This window comes from Puma concolor, chromosome B4 (assembly GCF_028749965.1).
Source record: "Puma concolor isolate L17-30 chromosome B4, mPumCon1.1.hap2, whole genome shotgun sequence".
NCBI classification, from domain to species: domain Eukaryota; kingdom Metazoa; phylum Chordata; class Mammalia; order Carnivora; family Felidae; genus Puma; species Puma concolor.
Genome location: NC_141673.1, coordinates 86,866,939 through 86,887,756, shown reverse-complemented (window position 1 = coordinate 86,887,756; position 20,818 = coordinate 86,866,939). Strand labels below are relative to the sequence as shown.

General features: G+C 36.7%; 1 protein-coding gene across 23 annotated transcripts in view; it reads right to left on the bottom strand.

Moving 5' to 3' along the window:
* C2CD5 (C2 calcium dependent domain containing 5) overlaps positions 1 to 20,818 on the bottom strand; it is a 102,383-nt gene that overhangs the window by 78,021 nt on the left and 3,544 nt on the right. For all 23 annotated transcript variants that reach the window (XM_086713886.1, XM_025930851.2, XM_086713888.1 and 20 more), the window contains exons 3-4: positions 8,864 to 8,950; positions 1,070 to 1,241 (exon numbers count right to left, since the gene is read on the bottom strand). In XM_086713886.1, coding sequence (XP_086570012.1) covers positions 1,070 to 1,241; positions 8,864 to 8,950 — 259 coding nt within the window. The remainder of the gene's footprint in view (positions 1 to 1,069; positions 1,242 to 8,863; positions 8,951 to 20,818) is intronic.

The following is a 20,818-nucleotide window of genomic DNA, read 5'->3' as shown; positions in this document are numbered from 1 at the left end:
GCTCTAATTTATTTAAGTAAATCCTCTTTTCCAATACATTTTACCATTGTAAACATTAATAAATAATAATAGGATCTAAGTATCACAATAAACATACTCTTACATAAATCTCAGCAAACATCTTAATTTTCTTATAAGAAACTACTATCAATGGAATTGCCAGGTCAAAAATGTAAAACAGGCAGAAAGATGTTAGACTGTAGACAGAAACATCTGCCAGCTCTTTACGGGTCCATCTGTCATTCTAAAAGAACGGTATATTTGCAGGCTGGCAGTTCTCAAATGTTTTAATGACAGGACCACTTTTACAATCTTAGAAATTATCGAAGACCTCAAAGAGATTTTGTTTACATGGGTCATGTATCAACATTTACCATGTTATAATTAAAATTAAAATTTAGAATGAAAATTAAAACTAAAGCTGAGAATTTTTTAAAATATTACTATAAACATTTTTATAAAAATAACTATTTTGAAAACCAAAAAAAATTAGTAAAATAGCACTGTTACATTTTTGTAATTTTCTATAATGTCTAGCTTAATAGAATACAGTTAGATTCTCATTTCTGCTCTGTATTCAATGTGTGGTAACACCATACATCATAAAACCTCTAGAAAACTCCACTGTACACTTGTAAGAAAGTGAGAATAAAAATGGCAAATGACATGTAAGTATCATATTAAAACTTCTCATCTCCCTCATAGAACCTGTGCAGGGACCCCTAGGTGTCCCCAGACCACACTTTGAGAACCCTGCTTTAGGCAACAAAAAACTTGAAGAATTTTTAAGCAGAAAAATATCAACATTATCCACTTGAAAATGTTTCAGAAACACAGTACCAATGTTAGACGATTTTTAAATAATGCATTAACTTACTACACTGCATATATTTAGAAGGAATTACTTAAAATTATGTTCAGAAAAATAACAATTCTACCAATAATACTTTATGACTATTAAAAAGAAAACATCTTTTAAAGATATTTTAAAACCACCACGTGTAGCACAAAAGTGTTTAAGGATAAATTTTAAAAACTATGATTTATTTTCTTAAAATATACTCCTTACCATGTATGGTATCATAAATTGGAAACCACCCTGAGATGACTGTTGCAGCTTCACTGTAGAGTAAAGGGTCAATATCAATGTACACTTTACCAATGGCATCATTTGCACTGTATGTGTCATGGTCAAGAACTGTGATCTGTAGAGGTTCATCTTGTAAATCTTCATCGTCCACCTAAAAGTATACCTTAAAATTAAACCTTTTAATTTAAAAATCTTCATTACCATAAATATATACATATGACAAATGTAAAAGATTATTTCTGAAAAAAAAAAAAGTATACATTGATCTCTAAGCACAAAGGTAAAGGGATTAATCTGCACAAAAGTTGTAACCCCTTCTCCTATAAAAGATGCCAAATTTCTAAAGAAAAAAAAGTACAATTTGCCTCCAGGCACAAACATAAGATGATTAACACCCAAAAGGTTTTAATTTCCTTTTCTACATAGTTATTCAGTGTTTCACTACTCTGCTTATAACGTCAAGCAAAAATGCTTAAGGAATGTCAAAACAGCTTCCATAGATTACCTACACGAGAGCAAGGATGATAATGAGAACAATGATACCATAAATTCTAAAGACAATTTCGCAGAGTAAAACTGTAGGCAAAACTGGGGCACCTGGCTGGCTCAGTCTGGGGAGCATGCAACTCTCGATCTCAGGGTTGAGTTTGAGTCCCATGCTGGGTGTGAAGATTGCTTAAAAAAAATTAAGAAGGAATTATTGTTGATAGCACTGATGTAATAATGTATCTGGATGATTAGCTTTCAAAAAAGAGGGTCCTTCTCTAAAAATTAAATTTATGAATTTATGAATTATTAAATTTATGAATGATATTGCATAATATTTTGAATATTATTTGTAAGAAAAAACAATTTAAGTTCATGAGTTAAGTAAATGAAATGTTTATTCTCTCTCCTTCTACTTATTATCAATTTCTTACCACATGCCAAGCAAGCACTAGCTATAAAGAGGGACTACAATGGAAAATGCAATGGACTAAATGTTTCTATCCCCTGAAAATCCATATGTTGAAGCCCTAATCCCCAACATGATGTTATTTGGAGATGGGGAGGTAATTAGGTCATAAGGGCAAAGACCTCATGAATGGGATTAGTATCCTTATAAGTAAAGACAGGGAGAGATGATCTCTCCCGGCCATGTGAGGACATAGCAAGAAGACAACGGTCTACAAAGCAGAAAGAGGGACCTCACTAGAACAAAACCATGATGGTCCCTGATCTCAGACTTCCCAGGATCCAGAAATGTGAGAAATAAAATGCTATTGTTTAAGCCAGCCAGTCTATGGTATTCTGTTACCAGCAGCCCAAACTGACTAAGGCAAAGAATGAGGCAAAAAAGATTTCTCCCTTATGGAAGACATGTTCACTATTTTGGCTGCCCTCCTCTGTATACCATTCCATCCTCTAACTTGCCGGTTCTCCTCATCAAAGGTAGTGGTTAGATTGAACACAATATTATAGATATTAGTAAGACAAGGACAAAATATAAAAGGATTATTATTTCCTGTAATTAGAATATTATACTTTTTAAATGCAGCCTATGGATGTTTGTCATTACAGCAGACACACCATACTGTTAAGACAGAGTTTGTGAGCCAAAAAAAAAAAAAAAAAAAAAAAAAGAGTCTGTGGTTAACTAAAATCCCTGTATCTTCCTTACATATGCTTTGGTCAAGTGATAGCTCTGCAGTCGTACACTTTGGTTAGTTTTTTAACTTAATTATGAAATATCATGCCTTTCCCCACCCCCATTCAATTTCTTGTTGATTTTAGGCTAACAATCCAACTTCTGAAGATTATTTTAAGTATTAAAGTATAAGAAGGAATTATTGTTGCTATCACTAATGTAATAATGTGGATGATTCACTTTCAAAAAAGAGGGTCCTTCCCTATAAGTCAGACATAATTAAAAATTTATGGATGATATTGCATAATATTTTGAATTTGCCTTGAAATAATTCCTCCCACTCCACTGATCACCACCTCTCCTGTATTCCATTTTACTCCAGCTCTTTCTTCCAGCCTAGAATACTGATGTGATCACTGGAACTCCAGCTGCTAAACTGGAGGCTAACGTGACCATGAATATGGAAGCCACAGGCTGTGAATGATGGAAAAGAAAGACAAAAGGGTCCTGGGTTCCAAATGATTGCATGGAGCTTCCAAATACCATTACGCTGCCTGGAGTAATATTTCTTTTACATGAAAGAAAACTAAACATCCATTTGTTCATGATATTTATTTAAGAGTTCAGAACATATAAACTAAGGCCAATTACAACTGACAAAAAAGGTTTAAAAAGCATATAACAAACGTTAACTATAAACACAAAGTTTAAGAACATTTTTCAGGAGCACCTGGGTGGCTGAGTCGGTGAGGCGTCTCTTAGCTTCAGCTCAGGTCATGATCTCATAGTTCGTGAGTTTGAGCCCATGCTGAGCTCTGCATTGGCAGTACAGTCTGCTTGAAATTTTTTCTCCCCTCTCTCTCTGTCCCTCCCCCAACTCAGGCTAGCTCTGTCTCTCTCACACACACAAATAAATAAACATTTTTTAAAAAGGACATTTTTGGGGCACCTGGGTGGCTTAGTGGGTTAAGCTTCCGACTCTTGGTTTCAACTCAGGTCATGATCTTGCAGTTTGTGATTTTGAGCACCACGTCAGGCTCCGTGCTGAGAGTGCAGAGCCTGCTTGGGAATCTCTCTCTCCCTCTCTTTCTGCCCCTCCCCTGCTCTCTCTCTCTCTCAGAAGTAAACAAACTTAAAAAAAAATTTATGAAGGAACATTTTTCACACAATATACACTATTACTAGAAGTACTAGCCAAAATAGTAAACTTGGTAAATTTTAAGGGAAATGGCTAGTAACTTCAGTTACTAAATCTCATTAATATTATAAAAATCCCTTATTTCATAAAAATGCAAATATATTATTTTTCAAAGTTATCTCAGCTACTTGAGTATTTTGCAGCTTTAAAAATTACTAGTACTGCATCATCAATAAAATGAAATATTCTTATGTATTAATGCCCCATATCATGAAAATTACTAATACATAATGCCCACCTCTTCCTACCATTCCAATAAAAAATGTAATTCACCAAAAATATTTTTTTAAGTTTATTTATTTTTGAGAGAAAGAGAAAGAGTGAGCACACAAACAAAAAAGGGGCAGAAAGAGACGGAGAAAGAGAATCCCAAGAAGACTTCACATCATCAGCACCGAGCCCCACACGGGGCCTGATCCCACAAACCACAAAACCATGACCTGAGCCAAAGTCAAGAGTTGGATGTTCAACAGCCTGAGGAACCCAGGTGCCCCAACAAGACTATTTTTTTTTTTAACCATTTCTAAGGTTATGGAAGAAAGAAAAAAAGAAAAAGCCATCAAAATGAAGCTATATGAGCATTTGAATGTTTTGCTAGGATGCTGAAAAACACTGTTATTCTAATTCCATCTGAAATCATGTAATCAAGTTTGTCTAACTACTTTCTCTGATTCTTATATTCCACATTTTTACCTTAATACTTAGTTTACAATGACAAAAGAGATTTTATGCATGTGCAAACTGATGCATTTTCAAAATACATAATGTCAATTTTATTTATTTTTTTTTTAATTTTTTTTTAACGTTTATTTATTTTTGAGACAGAGAGAGACAGAGCATGAACGGGGGAGGGTCAGAGAGAGGGAGACACAGAATCCGAAACAGGCTCCAGGCTCCGAGCTGTCAGCACAGAGCCCGACGCGGGGCTTGAACTCACAGACCGTGAGATCATGACCTGAGCCGAAGTCGGCCGCTTAACCGACTGAGCCACCCAGGCGCCCCCATAATGTCAATTTTAAAACAGCAAGGGGAAAAAATGTGTATATATATGTATATGTATATATACATGTGTATATACATGTGTATGTATATGTGTATGTATATGTATATATACATGTACATGTATATACATATATATATGAAAGAAAACAGAAAGGGAATCAAAATGCTCCATGACAAAAAAATCAGTACAAAAGAACAAAGTTGGATTCACACGTTCTGATTTGAAAATTCACTACAAAGATACAGTAATCATAAAAGTATGGTAATAGCACAAGGATATATAAAACAATGGAACAGAATTGAGAGTCCAGAAATTAACTCATATGTCTGTGTCCAACTGACTTTTGACAAAGGTACCAAAACCATTCTATGGGAAAAGAACAGTCTCTTCAACAAATGGTACTGAAACAACTAGATTTCCACATGCAAAAGAATGAAGCTGAACTCTCACTTCACACTATTATAAAATTTAACTCAAAATGAATCAATGACCTAACAGATAAAATAACAGATAACAGATAAAAAAATAACAGATAAAATAACAGATAAAACAGATAAATAATAACAGATTATTATAATAGATAAAATAATAAAATCTTAGGAAAACACATGGCAGTAAATCTTCATAACCCCAAATTTGGCAACAGACTCTGATTTGAGACCGAAAGTGTGAGCAACAAAAGAAAAAGATAAATTGTACTGCAAAATTAAAAACATTTGTGCATCAAAGGAAACTACCAAAAAAAATGAAAAGACAACCTACTGAATGCAGGAAAATAATTGCAAATCATAGATCTGATGAGTTTAATATTCAGAATATAAAAAACTTTTACGGGGCGCCTGGGTGGCTCAGTTGGTTGAGCGACCAACTTCAGCTCAGGTCATGATCTCACAGTTTGTGGGTTCAAGCCCTGCGTTGGGCTCTGTCCTGACAGCTCACAGCCTTGAGCCTGCTTCAGATTCTGTGTCTCCCTTTCTCTCTACCCCTCCCCCACTCAAGCTCTGTTTCAGAAATAAACATTAAAAAAAATTTTTTTTAATTAAAAAAATAAAAATAAAAAGAACTTTTGCAAGTTAACGACAAAAAGATAAACCATCCAACTTAAAAATGAGTAAAGGAGTAGGGCACCTTCATGGCCCAGTGGGTTAAGCATCCAACTTTTGTTCAAGTCATGATCTCACAGTTCGTGAGTTCAAGCCTCGCATCGGGGGGCTTAAAAATTTTTTTAATATTTATTTATTTTTGAGAGAGAGTGTAAATAGGGCAGGGGCAGAGAGAGAGGGAGACTCAGAATCTGAAGCAGGCTCCAGGCCCTGAGCTGTCAGCACAGAGCCCATTACGGGGCTCAAATTCATGAGCGGAAAGATCATGACCTGCGCCAAAGTTGGATGCTTTAGCCAACTGAGCCACTCAGGCAGCCCCCCAAAAATTTTTTTTTAGTTGAGCAAGGAACTTGAACAGTTTTCCACAGAAGACACACAAATAGCCAATAAACACATGAAGAGAGACTCACCATTACTAGTCATTTCAAAATGCAAGTCAAAACCAATGACCTGCAACATCACATCTACATTTTTCATATTAAGCTAGTCACCAACTCCTGTGAAGTCTACCTCCTTAATGTCATCTCTAAATATCTTCTCTGGGGAGTTAAAACATGAGGTGGTAGTTCCAAGTATAAGAAACTCAAATGGTCCTTAATCCTAAGAAATCATGTCACCTCATTCATGAGGAAAATGGATATGAATTTTACACTGCAAATGTCACTTCACACCTACTAGGATGGCTATGATTAAAAAAAAAGGGCGGGGGGGCGCCTGGGTGGCTCAGTCAGTTAAGCCTCCGACTTCGGCTCAGGTCATGATCTCACAGTTTGTGAGTTCAAGCCCTGCATCAGGCTCTGTGCTGACAGCTCGGAGCCTGGAGCCTGCTTCGGATTCTATGTGTCCCTCTCGCTGCCCCTCCCCGACTTGTGCTCTATCTCTGTCTCTCAAAAATAAATAAATGTTAAAAAAAAAAAATAATAACAGAAAAAAACAGGGGCACCTTTTAAGTCAATTAAGTATCCAATTCTTAATTTCAGCTCAGGTCATGATCTCACAATTCACGGGATTAAGCCTGCATCAAGCTCTGTGCTAACAGCACAGAACGTGCTTGGGATTCTCTCTCTCCCTCTCTCTGCCCTTTTCCTGCTCATACTCACTCTCTCTCTCTCTCTCTCTCTCTTTCAAAATACATAAACATTTAAATAAATAAATAAATAGTTGGTCTTTTAAATTTAAAAAAAAAAATAACAAAGCTTGACAAAGTTGTGGAAAACCTGGAACTCTCATTCATGCTGTTGGGAATGTAAAATGGTGCAGCCACTAGGGAAAAGTCTGGCAATTCCTCAAAAAGCTAAATATATAATTTATCATATGACCCAGCAATTCCACTTCTGGGCATATAACCAGAAGAACTGAAAACAGGGACTCAAACAGACACTTGTACACTAATGTTTATTGCAGTATTATCCACAGTAGCCAAAAAATGAAAACAATCTGAGTATCCATCAACAGATAAATGGATAAACAGTGACATACACATGCACAGAGGAATATTATTCAGCCATAAAACATAAAGAAATTCTAATACATGACACAACATGGATAGACCTTGAAAACATTATGCTAAGTGAAAGCCAGACACAGACAAATATTGTATGATTCCACTTCTATCTAATATAGGCAAATTCGAAGAGACAGAAAGTAGGTTAGATGTTATCAGAGTCTAGGAGAAGAGGGAATGGGGGTTATTGCTGAATGAAATTTTTTTTTTTTAATTTTTAACGTTTATTTATTTTTGAGACAGAGAGAGACAGATGAGCCAGGGAGGAACAGAGAGAGAGGGAGACACAGAATCGGAAGCTGGCTCCAGGCTCTGAGCTGTCAGCACTGAGCCAATCCATGAGATCATGACCTAAGGCCAAGTCAGATGCTTAACTGACTGAGCCACCCAGGTGCCCCTGAATGAGTAATTTCTGTTTGGAGTGATGAAAAGTTTTATAATAGTGATGTTTAGACAACACTGTGAAGGTAATTAATGCTATTAAATGATACTTAATAATGGTTAAAATGGCAACATTTTTTATATATACTGTTTATTACAACTTTTAAAAAATTTAATCTGTATACTGTTCTTTTTTTAATTTCTTTTTAATGTTCATTCTTTTTTTTTTTTTTTAATTTTTTAATGTTTATTTATTTTTGAGAGAGAGAGACAGAGCATGAGTGGGGTAGGAGCAGAGAGAGAGAGGGAGACACAGAATCAGAAGCAGGCTCCAGGCTCTATGCTGTCAGCACAGAGCCTGACGCGGGGCTTGAACTCACAAACCGTGAGATCATGACCTGAGCCAAGGCCGGACGCTCAGCGACTGAGCCACCCAGGTGCCCCTGTATACTGTTCTTAAGTGATTTTTGGTAACTGTTAAAATTACAGTAACAATAATATAATACTTCTGAGGGATTCTATTTTTTAAATGTTTTTATATTCATACACTATATTTTCTTAACATTATTTTTTAAAAACGCAATATTCTTAGCAAAAAAAAAAAAAAATTTTATGGTGTAGGAAAACTACTATACCTGAAATAAAAAGTACTCCTATATTCCTAAGGGAAAAGGGTCACCTCTCACCTCCAAAAAAATATACTCAAAAATGCTGACATTTAAAAACTTACCTCAAGGAGCTTCAGTCAGTTAAGCGTCAGACTGTATTTCAGCTCAGGTCACGATTTCCCAGTTAGTGGAATCAAGCCCCAAATTGGGCTCTGCACTGTCAGCAAAGCCCACTTGGGATTCTCTTTCTCCTTCCCCCATCTCTGCCACTTCTCTGCACACACATAAGCACACTCTCTCTCAAAATAAATAATCTTAAAAAAAAAAAAATAAAATAATTAAAACTTACCTCAAATTTAAACCATTCTGAGTTCCACTGAGGGTTGAGGGACTTGAGATACACATCTGTTTTAAAGGTGGTATTACCAAATTTTACCTAAAAACAAATAAATGATCAAATATAAATATCAAAAAATGTGAATAAAAGTAAATTTTAACATCAGGCAAGCAATGGGGGGGGGCGGGGGGGGAATGAACCATGAAGGAGGAAAAAAGGCAACTATCCCCTGAAATAAAAGAGAAGAAAGCACAGATAGGTCCAGTAAGTTCATAGGCTATACCTGAAATAAGAAATTACTCACTCTTCGACTAGCTCTACACAGAAATTAAAACCAGACCATTTTGTTAATATGAAGGAAGGAGTCAATATAGCCTTCAGGAATAAAAGTTCAGACAAAAGAGGAGTCTTAATGGCAGAGGACCAGCAAGAATAAAATCAGAAGGTAAAAAAGCCAACTGACCATCCTCTCACCATCTCAGCATGAGAATCCAGAACTATAGCACATTATTGTGAGAACTTAGAAATAGCCTTGTGAGGGTCTGGGTGGCTCAGTCAGTTGAGCGTCCAACTCTTGATTTCAGCTCAGCTCATAATTTCACAATTTGTGGGTTCGAGCCCTGCATCAGCCTCCATGTTTAAAGTGCAGAGCCTGCTTGGGATTCTCTTTCTCCTCTCTCTGCTCCTCCCCTGCTCACTCGCACCCACCCTCTCTCAAAATAAACTTAAAACATATATATGTATATGCCTTGTATTTTCCAACTTCCCCGTTTTGTTATTTTTTTAAGCCCTTATAAGTGTGCACACATAATGATCAGCAGCAAACCATTATCATTAAGGGTTTTATCTTCAGGAACAATGTAAGGGATTGGATGGGGAGACTATCTTATTTCACAGCCAGTCTTGGCATACACTACATCACAAAGATCCAAGGGGCACCTCGGTGGCTCAGTCAGTTAAACGTCTGACTCGATTTCAGCTCAGGTCATGATCTCACAGTTCATGATGAGATTGAGCCCTGCATCATAAAGCCCACTTGGGATTCTCTCTCCCCTTCTCTATCTAACCTTCCCACACTTGAGCATGCTCTCTCTCTCTCAAAATAAATAAACTTTAAATCACAAAGATCCAAAATAAGAAAGGAATGAAGAATGCAAAAAGCAAACTAAATCCCTGGGGCTTGCTTCAGACAAAGAATGGAGATTATGAAATCTGACTGAACCCGAGAAGTCGTCCAGAAGCTTCAAAGCAAAACATCTAGGGAACTACTATTTCCTAGATGGTCTTGCCTTTCCTAAATTTGATCTCTGCTCTATTAGTTTTTACCATTATCTTTCCTAACCTCTAAGTTCACTAAAGCTTATCCCCTTTAAGACAATACCCAGGACATAGTTTTGCATACTGTAGATTCTTAGTAAATGATAGTTCAAGCAAATAATCTATGAAACCTCCTTTCTTTTTTGCAAGAAATCTCCATTGGTTTTATAATATTTGCTTTTGTTGTTCTATCAGTTCAGGAAATTTTCTAAAAGCAAAAAAAAAAAAAAATTATCTTCTGTATATTTTTTTCTAGGTGTTTTATCATTTAATTTGAATTATTAGGCACAATACCAAGTACTAAATATGTACTTAGGCAGCATAGTTAGAGGGTAGAAAAGGTTTAAGAAATTCAGTAAAAATAAGAACTTTTTGCATGGCAAAGTATATAAAAGGGGCGCCTGGGTAGCTCAGTCAGTTAAGCATCCAACTTCAGCTTGGGTCATGACCTCAAGGCTCCTGAGTTCAAGATCCGCGTTGGGCTCTGTGCTGACAGCTCAGAGCCTGGAGCCGGCTTCAGTTTCTGTGTCTCCCTCTCTCTCTCTGCCCCTTCCCCACTTGCACTCTGTGTGTGTGTGTCTCTCTCTCTAAAATAAATAAACATTAGAAAAAATTTTTTTTAAAAATATAAGAAAGTCAAAAATAGGGGTGCCTGGCTGGGTCAGTCAGTGGAGCATAGGACTCTTACTATACTTTTGATCTTAACCAAAAGGCCGAGAAGCGATGGGGAACAAGCAACTCTTGATCGCAGGGCTGTGAGTTCAACCCCTCATTGGGTGTAGAGATTACTTAAAAACAAAATCTTTTTTACATAAAGAAAGTCAAAGATAAACAAAACACTGAGACAAAGTATTTGCTAAATATGTACCAAACAGCTACTTTCCTCAATTTTTAATGAGCTCTTATAAAGCAGTATGAAAAAGATCAACAACCCAACAAAAAAATGGGCAAAGGACATGAACAGACAATTCAAAGAAACAGAAATACAGATGGTTTTTATTTATCTATTTAATATAGATGTTTTTAAAGTACAGTTAACCCTTGAACAACATGGGTTTGAACAGCACGCATCCACTGTATAGGCAGATTTTTTCAGTAAATATACTTGAGAACTTTTTGGAGATTTGTGACAAATTGAAAAAACTCATAAACAAAATGAATAGCAAAAAAACCCCCAGAAATAGCAAATAAACTAAGAAACAGTTATGTCAGGAATGCATAAGATATATGTAAATACTAGTCTATTTTATCACTTACTACCATAAAATACACACTAACTATAAAAAGTTAAAACTGATCAAAACATGCAAAAAAAAAAAAAAAAGACATAAGAGCATACACAATGCCATTTGCAGTTGAGAGAAATGTAAAGATGCAGTGTTAAATCATAACTGCATAAAATGAATTGTAGCACACACTGTGGTACTAGAATAATTTCATATCACTTCCTATTGCCACTGCCATGAGCCCGTGTTTTGAGTATCCACTTAAAACACTGTACCATGCTACCTATCTCCATGTGAGCAGTTCGTCTCTCCAGTAAACTGCATACTGCAGCACAAAGTAACCTCTTGCAGTTCTTGAGTATTTTTCATTGTGTTTAGTGTAATACTGTAATCCTTGAATAACATCATGGGACCCATACAAAGTGCCACTAGGTTGCTTGAAGTGCTTCCAGGAATCAAAGAAAAGTCATGACATTAACAAGAAAAAGCTGAATTGCTTGATATGTACTACAGATCGAGTTTTACAGCTACAGTTGCCTGCTGCTTCAAGATAAACGAATCCAGCATAAGGACCACTGTAAATAGAGAAAATTCGTGAAGACACCGCTGCAGCTATGCCAACAGGTGCAAAAACCTTGCACTTTTTGAAAAATACCTTTTTATTTCATATTGAAAATGCAGCTTTTACATGGGTGTAGGATACACTACACTCTAATATGATTCAAGAAAAAAGTGAAGTCATTATATGACAACCTAAAGCAAAAGGAAGATGAAAGATCTAAAGCAGGATAATTTAATGCCAGCAAAGGATAGTATCATGATTTTAGAAAGAGGACTGGCTTACAACACGTCAAGATAACAGGAGAAATAGCTGCCACCGACCAAAACACAGCAGACAAGTTCCCAGATGCCACTGAAAAAAGCACTGAAAAGAAACCTGCCTGAACAGGTTTTTGATGCAGACACAAGCGCCTTATTCTCGTGGGGGGAAAAAATCCCAAAAAGGGTATTTATTAGTAAGGAAGAGAAGCAAGCTCTGGGGTTTGAGGCAGGAAGGGATAGGCTAACTCTACTCTTTTGTGCAAATGCAGTCAAGTTTATGATCAGGACTGCCCTTATCTATAAAGCTGCTAATCCCCAAGCCTTGAAAGGAAAAGACAGACACGAGCTGCCAGTCTTTTGGTTATATAACAAGGTCTGGACAACAAGAATCCTTTTTCTGGCTTGATTCCATTGATGCCTGAAGTCAGGAAATACCTTGCTACTAAGGGACTGTCTTTTAAAGTTCTTTTTGATATTGGACAATGTCTCTGGTCACCCAGAACCCCATGAGTTCAACACCAAGGGCATCAAAGTGATTTACTTGCCCCCAAATACAACATTTCTATAATCAGCCTCTAGATCAGGGGGGTCATAAGGACCTTTAAAGCTCATTACACATGGTGTTCTTTGGAAAGGATTGTCAACACTATGGAAGAGAATTCCACGAGAACATCATGAAAAGTCTGGAAGCATTATACCACTGAAATGCCATCATTATTATAGAAAGAGCCATGAGGGGCGCCTGGGTGGCGCAGTCGGTTAAGCGTCCGACTTCAGCCAGGTCACGATCTCGCGGTCCGTGAGTTCGAGCCCCGCGTCGGGCTCTGGGCTGATGGCTCAGAGCCTGGAGCCTGTTTCCGATTCTGTGTCTCCCTCTCTCTCTGCCCCTCCCCCGTTCATGCTCTGTCTCTCTCTGTCCCAAAAATAAATAAACGTTGAAAAAAAAAAAAATTAAAAAAAAAAAGAAAGAGCCATGAAAGCCATCAAGCCTGAAACAATAAACTCCTGCTGTAAAAAAATGTGTCCAGATGTTGTACGTGACTTCACAGGACTTACAACAGAGCCAATCAAGGGAATCATGGAGGGGAGCCTGGCTAGCTTACTCAGTAGAACATGTGACTCTTCATCTTAAGGTTTTGAGTTCAAGCCCCACAATGGGCATGGAGACTACTTGAAAAAAACGACTTTTTTTAAAAGGGGGGAATCATGGAAAAGACTGTGGATATAGTGGGGCGCCTGGGTGGCTCAGTCAGTTGAGTGTTCGGTTCGGCTCAGGTCATGATCACGCAGTCTGTGAGTTCGAGCCCAGTGTCGGGCTCTGTGCTAACAGCTCAGAGCCTGGAGCCTGCTTCAGATTCTGTGTCTCCCTCTCTCTCTGCTCCTCCCCCACTCATGTTCTAGCGCATGCGCGCACTTCTCTGTCAAAAATAAATAAACATTAAAAAATTTTTTAAAGTAATAATAAAAAGATTGTGGATATAGCAAAAAGGGTGAAGGGTGAAGAGTTTCAAGGTATGGATCTTAGAGAAATTTAAAAGCTAATGAACACCACACCAGAAGAATTAACAGAAGACAACTTGATAGAGATGAGGGCTTCCAAACCAGTGCCAGATGAGAAAAAAGATGTAAAAGAAGCAGTGCCAGAAAATAAATTGATATTAAACAACCTGGCAGAAGGGATCTGATTATTCAAGACTGCTATTGACTTCTCTTACAACATAGACCTTTCTAGGATACTAGCACCGAAACTAACACAAACAGTGGTACTGTACGGAAATACTTTTAGAAAAATGAAAAAGCAAAAATGTTAGAAACTGCGAATTACCATGTGTCTCCCTTTCCTGTCTCCCCTTCCAGCTCTTCCACCTGTTCCATTTCTGCCACCTGAGAGCAAGACCATCCCCTCCTCTTCCTCTACCTCTACATATTCAACATGAAAGCAATGAGGATGAAGACCTGACAATCCACTTCCACTTAATAATCATGCTGTACAATTAATAAGCGTTATCTGTTGTGTGAGTGTCTTCATGTGAAATCTAATAACTATACAGTAAGAACCGTATAAGGCATTTCTGTGCCATCATCAGATGCCTAAGTAGTCATTGTGTACTAGACTTGTATAGAAGCGGTTAGCCTATACTTATATAGATATAGGTGAGCAATAGTTAATACAAAATTAATCACATTATTTTCTTACTGTTTTATAACTTTGCTTTCAAAGAATTATATACCACACTGTGCCTCTCTCATTATTGGAAAAACTGTGTATCAGCCTATCATCACGGGGTTTTTTTTTTTTTAGCTACATTTCTAATACAGCATTATTACATTTCTAAAACTGCAATACTGTGTATCATAAAAATTTTTCAATAAAAATTTTTTTATAACAATTCATTTGTTAATGTATAAGCAAGGCTCCTGTGAAGCAATCCTATCAATTACACTAGGCTACCATAAAGCAATCATACTGCTGCTTCTTTGTTACCAATGTATAAATCATTATACTTCTAAATGAAGAAGAATTTCTTTTTCACAGTATCTTTCCATTTTTGATGTCTAGTGTTAGTAATATGTGGAACATCTACTGTGTTTTGTATCATTTAAGACAATATTGATGTAGTTATAGATGATTCACCTTGTAAACATACAGTGTAAACTTACAGTACCTATAACACAGAACAGTACTATAAATATATTTTCTGCCTTATGATTTTTTTATTTATTCTGAGAGACAGAAAGAGAGGGAAAGAGAGCACACACATGGGAGAGGGGCAGAGAGGGAGAGAGAGAATCCCCAAGCAGGCTCTACACTGTCGGCAAGGAACCTGACGTGAGGCTTGGTCTCACGGTTTGTGAGATTTCTTCAGCCAAAATCAAGAGCCGACACAAGTCCACTGCTTAACCCACTGATCCATCCAGGTGCCCCAATGATTTTCTCAGTAACACTTTCTTTTCTCTAGCTTATCTTAGTGTAAGAATATTGTGTATAATATATTTCACATACAAAATCTGTGAACCAACTTTATGTTATCAGTAAGCCTTCCAGTCAACAGCAGGCCATTTGTAGTTCATTTTGGGGGGAGTCAAAAGTTACATGTGGATTTTCAACTGTGCTGGGTTGGGAGAGGGATGTCAACTGCCCCTAAGAGGCCCCACCCGGTTCAAGGGTCAACCATACATCAAAAGATGATCAACCACATTCATGCTATAAGAAATGCAAACTAGGCGCGCCCAGGTGGCTCAGTCGGTTAAGAGTCTGACTTTGGCTCAGGTCATGACCTCACAGTTCATGAGTTCGAGCCCCACATCAGGCTCTGTGCTGACAGCTCAGAGCCTGGAGCCTGCTTCAGATTCTGTGTCTCCCTCTCTCTCTGTCCCATCCCCACTCATGCTCTGTCTCTCTCTGTCTTAAAAATAAATAAAACATTAAAAAAAATTTTTTTAAGAAATGCAAACTAAACCAACATTTTTACTTATCACATTGGCAAAAAATTTGAAAACAGTGTTGATGAGGTGTTCTAATACTTTGTTGGTGGGAATATAAATTAAAACAATCTCTAAGGACTGTAGTTTGACAATGTATCAAAATGTTAAATGCCTATACCCTTTAACTTTATTTTTTTTTTAATTTTTTTTTTTTTCAACGTTTATTTATTTTTGGGACAGAGAGAGACAGAGCATGAACGGGGGAGGGGCAGAGAGAGAGGGAGACACAGAATCGGAAACAGGCTCCAGGCTCTGAGCCATCAGCCCAGAGCCCGACGCGGGGCTCGAACTCACGGACCGCGAGATCGTGACCTGGCTGAAGTCGGACGCTTAACCGACTGCGCCACCCAGGCGCCCCTATACCCTTTAACTTTATATAGAAGTGCACAATGACATATACAGGCAGCATCATGGTAGCCTAAGACTGGAAATAACCTAGATATCTACCAATTTGGAACTGGTTAAATGAAGTATGGTAAAGACACACAGTCCAAATGCTAATTAGAAGAATGAAGCAGTTCTCTGCACTGGTACAGGACAATCACCAAAATAGATCTTTCTTCAATGGAACAGCATGTATAGCATTCTTTGGGGGAAAAAATGCCAAAATGTTATAAGTCATGTAATATATGCCTACATACTGCACAGGTTATTTGAGAATGTACAACAAATGGTAACAACGGACCCTAGAAAAAACAGAACAGGTTGGTTAAAAGAAACACAGTATGAGAGGTTGACTTATTTTGTACCTTCTGATTCTGAACCATGCACATACACTTCCTATTTGTAAAATGTATTATTTTAAAATTCAAAAACATAAAAATTCAAATCATATTATATTTTCAAATATATTCAAATCATATTATATTCAAATCATATTTATTTTGATTAAAGTTATAAAATTCTGGATCCACTTCCAGGAATTTATCCTAAAGAAACATTTTCACATGAGTCTCCTTCCTAAAAAAAAAAAACAAAAAAAAAACAAAACAAAAAAAACTAAAAAATCTAGTCATTCAATAGGAAAATTGAGTAAATCACATGTATCCCCATTAAAGAATGGAATTGATTTTATGCACTGTCATGGACACAATAACTGAAAAACAACAAGTTATAAAATATATAAAGCATTATTACAGTCGTTTTTTAAAATATGATAAAACTTTTTTTTTGAAAGGAAGGAGGGGGAGTAAACAAACACATGCCAAAGAATTGACAGCAATCATCTCTGAAGAGAGGACTGACATGGTAGGAAATACAGTACAGCATACAGCATAGTAAGTACAAAGGAAGGGGTGTTCAAATTTTACTTCTGAATTATTTCAATCTTTTGTAATGGGAGCTATTCATGTATTACTTCAATAACTTATTTTAAATCACAAACAGTAAAGAATGAAACTTAATGGGGATGGGGAACCCTGAGAAGAACAGAAATTACTGTTCAGTTACAAATTTCATTACATTTTAATATTCAAAATATCAAGGAAATACTTATTGCTTAAATTACCCAGTAACTGCTTAATTTGAAGTAAAATGTGGTTAGGATTATAAAACTATTCAAAACCTTTCAAAAGCCAAATGTACTTAACGGTTTGGATTCAACTGCCAAAACTACCATATCATTCTTTACGTTATGAATTCAGAGCCCCCTTCAGGTTTGTCCCACTATACTGTACTGTTATATTGTGCCTTTCATTGTTTTTTTTTGGTCAACTGCCCATTCTAGATACAGTAAAGATCTGATAGCTCCAAACTGCATTAAACAAACATTTTAGAAAAAGGAAAAGGCTAAAGTGTGTATTTTTGCCAAATTGTGATGATTCCCCTTCTACTAAAGAATCATAGTTCATTTGGTCTTATTCAATTCGAAGGAGATTTTATTACCCAGCAATTAAACGAATGCCTTACAACTTTATTAAAGAACCTCAGGGATTTTAATGAGATTCCCTAGTAAAGTAAAAGCATTCTCTTTCCCCACTCATTAGCTAAATTACCTTGAGAAAGTTATTTAACCTGTTATTTAAGGCTGTTTCCTCTTCTGAAAGGGGGGTTGTTGTAGTACATGAAAAAAATGCATGTAGAGACCTAGCAAAATGTCTGGTATGTCATTAAACATTAATTTCTTTTCCTCTCTCTGTTCACTCACAGGCTCCTGGGTAAACACAAAATGACAATATACCTTGCTGAACAGTTTGTAACATGCACATTAATACCAGCATAAACTTCCATTAATACTTCTTTTATACAGAACTTCTACTTCATTTATCCTGGAAATTCCTGCAAGAATAAACATCTTTAAATACTACTTGGTCTTCACTAGCTTCCTAAATTTCTCACATCATATGTAGTAGAAATTCCCTCAACCAATGCAATCCAGACCTGTATTTGATCAGTTAATCAAATAATACGGTTAAATCAAGGAATCATTAAAAATGATACAAACTGTAAACATTTTAAGATAAAACATACAAATAAATATTCATTCCTCTATCTTTGAATGTAAGGCTAAGGCCTCTTATTTGAGTAAGGGTCCACTGTTAAGAGTTCTGCATCATCTTTTTTGCATAAGCCACACCCATAATGTACCATCTGTGATTTCCAGTTTAGGTTTTTTTTATGATGGTAGAACTTAAAATTGCTTGTAAAAATATATGAACACAGAATCCTAGATTTTTTACAATCTTTTCTTCATCTAATTCAAGAGTAATGTTTAGTGACTGTATCCATATGTCTTTACATAACATTATCAACTTCATTTTCACACTTATTTCACCAATTTACATAAGGTTTAAATACATTACAATAACAAATAGAGTTGGCATAAAACAGGTTTGGGGAAAAAAACAAAACTGCCTTTTGGTAAAGTATTATTAGCCAACTGATGGGAGAAGTACGCACACAGGCACACTGGAGAATAATCTAGCAATGTGGGTATTCAAAAATATGCTTATGGATGGGGCACCTGGGTGGCTCAGTTGGTTAAGCATCTGAATCTTGATTTCAGCCTCAGGTCATAATCCCAGGGTCCTGAGATTGAGCCCCCTCAGGCGGAGCCTGAGCATGGAGCCTGCTTAGGATCTCAGGATTTTCTCCCTCCCTTTCTCTCTCCCTCCCTCTGTGCCTTTCCCCTGCTCATGCTCTGTCCCTAAAATAAAAAAAGAAAAAAGAATAGGCTTATGGAAGGAATGCAGAACACTGGGGACTGTGATGAGTGAATTAATGCAAATTTGTTAACAGAGCTTCTACTGTACAAACTTCCACCCCGTAGTTTTCAGACCATTCAATAATCTGCATCTCCCTACCTAGCAAATTTTATTCCCCACAAGAATCCTCCCTTCAATTACATATGCTCTATCCCTCTCCTTTTGCTTTTACCAAGTTTATCCTATTCATCTGAAAAATGTCCTTTTTTCCTCTCTGCCTATAGAAATTTGACCATCCTTCAAGTCCAGCACAAAGACTTCTCATGACCAGCTCAGGCACCATTATCTCCCTCTCTTATGAGCTTATACAGCACTTACAGTCTACATCACACAATTTATCCCTTTATTATACAGTAATCCTTCATTATCCCCTTTTTCCTGCATTAATCTTTCCCTTTCTGCTGGATTTTTCCTGTTACCACACAAATATGTTCTAATATCTTCTAACTTAAGTACTGAAAGCCACATACTCCCCAAATAACACACCATTTCTCCTCTCTTCACAGCTGTATTTCTTTAAATAATTGTCCATTCTTGCCACACCTCTTCCTCACCTCCCTTGTACCCCTTGTTAGCCCTCTTTAAGTCATTACAATATGGGCTTCCTTCACATTCCTCTTGTTGGCATCAGTAACAACCTCCATATTGTCCAATACAGTGATTTCTCTGTCTTCTTTACTTGACCCCCTCAGTGCCATTTAAATGGTTGAGGGCTTCCTCTTTCCAGAAACTTCCCCTCTTGCCTTTTCAGACATTACTTTCCTGATTTTTCTCTCCCCCAAGTGGCTGATAATTTCCCTTTTCTTCCCCTGGTCCCCCTCCTCTAATAGACATTTAATATCAAGTTTTTTCAAGGATCCATTCTTCTCTCTCCCCTCATTCAGAGGTTTAAAAAAAGGGACAGAACCAACTCCTAAGGGAATTTTAGAAATTTCTATGGGTGTTTTTGTGGGGAACAATAGTAATATTTAGGAGGAAGGACCAGAGAAGGTAGGTGTCCTGCAATGTAAGAAATAGTCCCCTACAATGAAGACTTGCCTCATGATTTTCAAATGTCCTACCAGACAGTCACAAAGGATTAAAAACCCATCTCATTCTACAGATAAAAGTACTGTAATGGAGTTTTCATATACATAATTGTCAAGAAATAGAACCAACGTGTAAATTAAGAGAAAATTCTGCTTTTTCCCATGAGTTGACTACTTTGAAAAATCAGATAGCAATGAAGGCCATCTGAGATGTCAAAACTGCACAACTGTCTCACTCTCTACGAAGTCAGATTCATATGATTTTTATACAAAGTGAGGCACTCCCTCTCTTGTATCCTTGCTTTATTTTCTCCATATTCTCTCTATTTAACAGAGTTTATCTTTTCTTTAATGATCTTCTTTATGAATTCCCTCCTCTCACTAAAATGTGAGTTCCATGATTAAAGAAATTTTTGTCTAATCCACTGCTATTATCCCCAGCACACTGTATTATACTCAGTACAGTGATGGGTATATACAAAGGCTTAATAAACATTCATGTTCTCAATCTGATTACTTTGCATCTTCTACTATGTTCATGAACAAGTACTTCCATATTGAAATACAAATTTTAAAAAGTCTCTTATCATACTATACTTAGAGCAATATATTGATTTTTAATTGTAAGGATTGTTTACATCAGCTATAAATATCATGCCAGCGTAGTAAAGAGTGGATTTCAAAACACCTGCTATATAAAGTGGGTACTGGGTCTCACGGAATTGAAAAGCACTGGCCTGTATGAGCTCATTTCTAACTCACACCTCTCTTTTAAACACCACACTCACAAATCTAACTTCCTCACTGACAACTCCAATTAAAGTTCTTAAAGACATCTGAAACTTAACACACCTGGACGGAAACTGACTCTTCATCTACTCAATC